The sequence below is a fragment of the Chenopodium album genome, chromosome 18 (genome assembly GCF_948465745.1).
Source record: "Chenopodium album chromosome 18, dcCheAlbu1.1, whole genome shotgun sequence".
Classification (NCBI taxonomy): Eukaryota; Viridiplantae; Streptophyta; class Magnoliopsida; order Caryophyllales; family Amaranthaceae; genus Chenopodium; species Chenopodium album.
This window is the reverse complement of record NC_137851.1, coordinates 42212454-42219942: the sequence shown is the minus strand read 5'-3', so window position 1 is coordinate 42219942 and position 7489 is coordinate 42212454. Positions and strand designations below refer to the sequence as shown.

The 7489-nt window shown below is 36.5% G+C and overlaps 2 protein-coding genes across 2 annotated transcripts; both read left to right on the top strand.

Moving 5' to 3' along the window:
• Positions 1–231: 231 nt before the first annotated feature.
• LOC145592160 (protein FAR-RED IMPAIRED RESPONSE 1-like) lies at positions 232–2532 on the top strand. Its single transcript, XM_081648621.1, has 6 exons — positions 232–530; positions 823–1006; positions 1067–1647; positions 1718–2055; positions 2117–2256; positions 2338–2532. Exons 1-6 carry the CDS (start codon positions 232–234, stop codon positions 2530–2532), a joined length of 1737 nt encoding a protein of 578 aa, XP_081504747.1.
• An 848-nt stretch (positions 2533–3380) lies between these two features.
• On the top strand, positions 3381–3797 carry LOC145592159 (DNA repair protein XRCC3 homolog). The gene has a single exon (XM_081648620.1). It carries the CDS (start codon positions 3381–3383, stop codon positions 3795–3797), a length of 417 nt encoding a protein of 138 aa, XP_081504746.1.
• The last annotated feature ends 3692 nt before the right edge of the window (positions 3798–7489 follow it).

Genomic DNA, 7489 nt, shown 5'->3' with positions numbered 1-7489 from the left:
AAGAATGAAGGTGTTACTCGAACAGGGGTAGGGAAGTATGAGACAATGTACCATATGATGCAACGAATAAGATTTAAATGTAAAATGGGAGGGGGGTGTAAACAGAGCAAAGGGTCAAACGTCATAGGGTGCAAAGTGTTTATTGATGCTCGTTTAGTGGATGGGAAGATGTAGGTACGTAGTTGTAAATTGGATCACAATCATCCAATTGATCCATCATGTAGCCGTTTAATGGTGAATTATAGAAGTGTAGATGAACCTACTTGTGGACGAGTCATGAATTTAGACAAGGCAGGGATAAGTATTAACAAATCTTTTAATGCCTTGTTAGTTGAAAGCGGTGGACATGAGAATATATCTTACAACATGAGGGACATTAGGAATATTGTCAACCTTGAAAGACGTCGATCTAGGTTTCAAGGGGATGCAGTTGCATTGGAGGAATATTTCCGTGTGCAAAAGGAATTCGATAGTACATTCTACAGTGCTATACAAAGAGATGAAGATGGGAGATTAATGAATGCATTTTGGTCAGATGCTAGAAGTAGGGCTTCTTGAAAAGACTTTGGTGATGTAATTACGTTTGATACCACATTTTCAACAAATCGGTATGATTTAAAAATGTAGAATTTGTTACGTAAAAATAATTTATGTTACTAGAAAATTACTTTTGTTACTGTGAAAATAGTATTGGTATTTGTTCGAATTCTTTTAGTTTAAATTATAATGTGTAAAGGTTATATAGCATAATTATGGATTGAAATAAGCAGCTTATAATGATTTGATTGTATAACCTTGTTTATATGTCATTATTTTTGGTAGGTATCGTATGACATTTGCTCCGTTTGTTGGGGTGAATCACCATGGCAAATCAATAGTTTTTGCATCTGCCCTTATTTCACATGAAGATTCCGAAACATTTGTGTGGGTTTTTAGGCAATGGCTAGAATGCATGGGCAAGCCACCTTCTGGAATTTTGACAGATCAGTGTAGGGCAATTGGAAAGGTGGTGTAAATTGTATTTCCTAAGGTTTCCCATAGGCTTTGTTTATGGCATTTACTACAGAATGTTGCAAAAAGCCTTGGAAGTCATGCTAAATGGAAGGAGATTGATGTGGCCATACGAGCAGCTGTGCATGACTTTCTTGATCCCGACGAGTTTGATGAGGCCTGGCAACTTATCATACAAAAGTTTGGGTTGCAACAAAATGCTTGGATGAATGAAGCGTATGAAATAAGAGATCGTTGGGCTCCTGGACATTGGAGGGGCACATTTTGGGCTGGAATGTCGTCCACACAACGAAGTGAAGGAATGAATAGAGTTTTTAAAACATACGTGAGTTTGAATGTAGGGTTGGCTCAATTTGTGAAACAATACAAGGCAACAATGAAAGAGAAAGTTGAAGAGGAAAAGATCATGAACTTTGACTGTGTGACTAAGGCCCTTGATGTGGACAAAAGTATCATAGTTGAGTACGTCTTTCACAAAGCCTATACTTATGCAAAATTTAGTGAGGTTAAAGAGGAGTGTAATGGTCTAAAACATGTGAATGTTAACAAGACAGGTTGCATAGGATCGGTGTCGTTCTACAAAGCCAATCAGAAAATCCCCAATCTGGAGGAAAAGGTGGAAGTCATTCAACTTAAGTATAGATACAGTGAAGGGAGACTTTTGTTGCTCGTGTAAGCTGTTTGAGTTTAGGGGAATTCTATGCAGGCACATAATCCAAGTTCTTGAGGTTGAGGATATTGAATTCATTCCAGAGAAGTACGTCATGAGTCGATGGAGGAAGGATGTTGTACGAGAGTATGAGGATGTTCGAGTGTCATACCATGATCCAGATGAGTCAGTGCGTGTTCAGAAATTTCGTGAATTATCCCGAAGGACTAATTATCTAGCTAGTCTTGCAATGCACAATGAAGACACTTTCAACATGTATAAGGAAGCAACACTCAATATCCGTAGTATGTTAGAGGATGCTATAGGTATTGACAGGACGAACATCGATAATAATGGAAGTTGGGATTTGAATGAAAGAAAGGTTTTTGGGAGACGTAGGTTGAGGCCTAAGGAAAAAAAACCAAAGGCACCTTATTAAGACTACGGAACTACCAGGTGAGGATTGTACAAAAGATCCTATAGACAAGCGCCATACGGGGAGGGCAAACAAAGGAAGGAAATCCAATCCATCTGAAGAGGGTGCACAACAAAAGAAGAAGCAAAAACTTACTCCTGAGGAAATCGAGAAAAATGAGGTCAGTGAATTTTAGTCATGTATTTTGCATTTTCTTGTCATAAAAGGAGTGTAATATGGTATGTAATTTTAAATGGTGCAGAAAATTATAAGTGACACATTTGGGTCAATGGCTTTCATGAGGCAACGAGATAGCACAATGTCAAAATCGGCGAAAGGTGATTATGTACCAGGAACATCGAATTACAGAAGATCAACAACAGAGGTACCCATCTTAATTGGTCTCAACTTATCGTTGGAGTCTTGGCATCATCAACATTTAGACATGGGTGAATAGATGGATCATGGAAGGGTGAATAGATGGATCATGGAAGGGTGAATAGGATGGATTAGGAGACTATTTTCAAGACAATAGCAGAGTATTATATTTATGATGAACATAATAGTAGTTGATTATAATATTATTAGTATGAATATTAGTATGGTTGTTTAAAAAGTGTTGGTTTAGTTGTTAGTGTAAAATGTAGAAGGTTGGAGTACGACAATCTTTTGTTGTTTGCTTTCTATCAAGTATGTGCTATTATTTGGTTTAAAAAATGGCAAGAAAATAGTAGTATGCATTAATTTTGGATGAATTTATCCCGGTTTAGAAAAAAAAGTTGATTAACCCGTTTTGTTAATGTTTAAAAGTAGTGCAAGTGTTTTGTTTTTTTATTTTTTGTTTTTTTGAGGGAATTGGAAGTGTTTATTTAGTAGGAATTCATTTAATAAATTGATTTTGCAAAGAAAAATACAATACATGAATAAGACACAATAGACTCACATGCTTGTTAGCAATAGGGATGTGATTTGATTTGTCACTGGTTCACAGCCTATTTACCTTTAGTAACAATCATATATACAAGTGTGTCAAGGGGGTGATAAGATGGAAAATATTCAAAAATGTTAATAAGAGGGTTGTGAGTAGTTTCATCTCATGAAAATGAACACTACTTGTACCAGGTGCTCTACAATAGACAATATGTTGAATGGAGGGTTTCGTTCAAGTCACATCACTGAGATATGTGGTGTTGAGGGAATAGGGAAGACACAATTGTGCTTGCAAATGATGTTAGCTGCTCAGTTGGCTCCGTCAATGGGGGGTTTAGGATCTTCATCGGTGTCGGTCATTTTCCATCGACTAGAATGAATGAAATGATCCCGCATGTTTTTGGTTCAACACCAACACAAGGTCAGCACCCGTTGGAGAGAATATTAGTGAAAAAGGTGGAATCTCCTCATGATCTAGTAGGAACCGTCCAATGGCTTGAAGAATTCTTGCAAAGCTCAATAGGAACGATAGGACAGTATCGAGTTGTTGTCATTGACTCTATTTCAAGCATATGTCGTTTTCATTTTAGTAACACAAGAGATTCCATGATGGAAAGGACTACAATTGTAAATGTGGTATCAAATGGACTTAGATTGTTGGCAAAGAAATACAATCTTGTTGTTGTAGCTGTCAATGATGTTACAGAAGTGTCCCAGAATGATTACAAAGGTGGTAGCAATATGATAATGTCGAACGGGATGAAGGTGCGACCTGCACTTGGAAGAATTTAGTGTAACAATATTTGTTCAAGGATATTTATGTCAAAGAAGTTCAATAAGAGTACTGCAGTGTGGGATAGAACAATGTCGTTGTTATCATCACCCGTATTAGATAATAATGGGTGCACTTTCAAAATTAGTAAGGCATGTATTGTTGATGTATGAAAAATTTCTTTGAAATTATTAATAGCGATGTAGTATGAATCGTATGTCATTAGTATTGATTTTAGTTTTCATTAGTAAATCATCTTAGTTACATGTATGTGCAACAGTTATTATTGGTTTATACTAAAGTATCATCTTAATAATTTTAGTATCAAATTTACTATTAAGGTATTTAAATAAAAAAAAATCATGAATTCTAAACTCTACTATTACTGTAATGGGGAAATTCAAATTAAACCAACAATGAAAATATTTCATACCACAAGGCAGTAACGAAATATTATATATATGTATATATATGTATATATATACATTATATGTATTGCATAGATTAGTTTTGCATTTTGCAATCTCAAAAGTGAAGTTGGGGAAGTTCCAAAATTTGAAAGTGTAGTAATTTTCCTACCACCAAATACAAACTACACCATTACTAATTATAGACAGTCCAGCATGGGAGACAGAATTCGTTATCATTATATATACAACGTCCGATCAAGTTTGATGTACACTAAGATCTTGGCCATAAAAGTTCAAGTAAAGATTGTTGCACTTCATTGTAGCGATTGTTGAGTATGGTCCCTAGCATGAATTTGCGATACCAAGTTTCCGCATTGTTGATCCTGTAAGACTGCAATTAAGAAAACAAAAAGTGATACCCTAAGTCAATATCTGTATTCAATTACCAACATATGTAAGGGGATGCAACCATAATTACCACTGATAATTGTTGAAAGGCCATGTAACTATTATTTGAAACAATGTTATAGAAATATATTCATAGTTGTCGCAATAGATATGAAATTGGATTTGAAGTGCTCACCACAATATAGTTTTCATAGTTATCGAAACTTGTAGCACCTAGTAAATACAACATGCAAATCATTCCACTGTCCACCCGTAACTTCTCTGGTGGAATGCCTTTTATGTATTTCATTTCCCATTCTTTAGCACTCCATGCATCTCCCACTTTTGATTCGGTCAGAATTCTTTCATTGCATGAAAGCTGGAAAAGGAATGTTAGTGGGACCTTTGTTTACAATGATATTATAGTAGATGTGGACGATGTCGTACCAAGTAAGGGACGATGTCATCGTTCCATTTTTTGCAGTTAGATTCTCTACTGTCAAGGACATACATCACTTTGGTCTCCCCAATGAGCATGTACGCTACCCATCTATCTTCATATAAAACTGGCAAATATAACTGAACAAAATTTCTAGGTAAGTAGTTGTTTTTCAAGGTTGTTAGAGGGGAAAAACAGAATTGAAAATCCACGAGACAACCTTTTTCACAGTGGTTAAGTTGATCCCTTTCAAGACGTCGTGCTGCATTTGGAGATATGCCATTGAGAAAACACAGTCATCATCTTCATTGGAAATTGCTTTGCTCAAAGCCTCCGTCTATCATCGATTTACATAATAGACAAACCAGTTGAATATATTAGTTTCACTTACAAACAAATCGGCAAAAATATTAGGTTTATTATTAGTTGAATCCGCACTTTACCAAGAAAGTTGGGGATATGATATATGTCTCCGTTTCAGTTCCGTCCATGTTCTCGTTATTGAGAACATATGCTAGAGCAGACATTACCTGTACATCAAAACATGTAATTTAGTGAGTTATTTGTATTATAGACAGTTGGTGGTGATTGAAATTCATTATATATTTAAATTTAGGTTGGGCAAATAATGAAGTGAAGGGCCTGGAGTGGGATGAACCCATTGTGGGAAAATGACGAACACATAGTGCCCCATGTTAGACTGATTTCCCTTTCCTTGAAGACCACTTTGTCCTTGTCACTGATGTATGTATATTAATGTTATTTAATATTAGGTGACCAAAAAATATTCAACGTACAAGTAAAAGGGATTTTATTTCTTACAAATTAGGACAAACATTACAACAAATTTACACTTGTGTATTACATGATGAGATGGTAATTGGTGCATGACAAAATTATACGAGTAATTGAGCCTAGCTTGTTAATTTTTTGAGTAGATTATAATAAATTTGTATTTGCTTCTTTTTGTAAATAACGTGTGTGGAAGCTATTAATCAAAGCGAGACACATAAAATTAAGTACAACCATACCTTGGTTTAGGCTTGGCTAGAACACCATTAGCGAGTTTGAGGCTAAGATGATCAACTATTGGTTCCCTTTTTTCAACCCCGCGTAAAAACTCATATGAATCCATGGAATTCTCATCTTCCGGCTCTTTTTCTACAACATTCTTTTGGGCCGACTTGTGTGATGGCGTTTTGCTGATAAGTGAGTTGATGCGTCCTTGTTTTGATTTTTTTGTAGTCTATTTGATGTTTTTCTAGACCTAACAAATTGCAACTATTCACAAAACAACGTGTGGTATTTTTAGTATAGTGCAGCACAATGTTTAATGAGCTAAATGACAGGTTGTGCGTTATTGTTACCTCATCATCAATTCCCTTGGATGTACCGTGGATTTGCCGTTTTCTTTTGGATAAATCAGTGGTCCTCGTACCCGTCTCCTCCTAAAAGAAAAAGCTCAGTAATTGAACCAAATTCTAAAAAGCAACAAACAAAAAGGAAACCGAGTATCATGGTGTGAACGGTTACCTGGGATTTCAGTTTACCATCATGTTGGCTTTGGACACCTCGACGATGACACGGTTTCCGGACATATTTCAGATCCCCTTGTTTCGGAGCGCCATCCCGTTGCTCGTCGTCATCGGATTCTGAGTGGACGATCTCTCGATAATTAGGTCTCTTAAATGGTTCACCTATTGGGTAAGGTTTACCATATTCCACGTTGCAAACGGCCTATGTAAATGTTGAATACATTACAAAATCGTAGATAAAATACATCGTACTCAAGTTAATTGTAAGTCATAGGAGATAAGACTGTACCTCAGCAGCCCCCAAAGTGCCATTTGGTCCCGTGTCTGCCAAAATGGCAGCCATAACATCTGCCGTTGTCCATGCTCCCAATCGGGGCTTATTCAAGTCCCACTTTAAGCCTTTGCCTTTCACATTAATACGATCCAAGCATGAAATCTGGTCACCATAAACATGTAAATTGGTAAGGTAAAAATATATAACTTATGTACAAATTGCAGAATACTGTGAATTATAAGTTTGAGCCATATTTACCAAAAATACTAAAGCGGATGTTTTTATCCCGTCTCGGAGATCCGGTTTTCCTCGGGAAACAATCCAACCTTCTATGTAGTCCGCCCAATTCCAAGTCTGTGGTTTAGTAACAAAATCCTTCGTTACAACCTTTAGTAACTTAGGAAAAACCCAATTATTCTTAGTCATGCAAAACAAGCATGAAAAAGTAAGTAAGATGAAATGTCAAAGGAACTTTGCCTTGTCCTTAGTCTCCAACAAGCATTCATTATATATGTGGTTGTAGTTCATCTCACCGTAATTGTCGTAGTACTCCTTCAACTCCTTCACCTCCCGATCAGAACCCACCACTTCGGGGAAGGTGTATGTGTCTTCTCCGGAAGGCACTCCCGTGATCCAACCCACCATATCGGCATCGATTCGAATATCA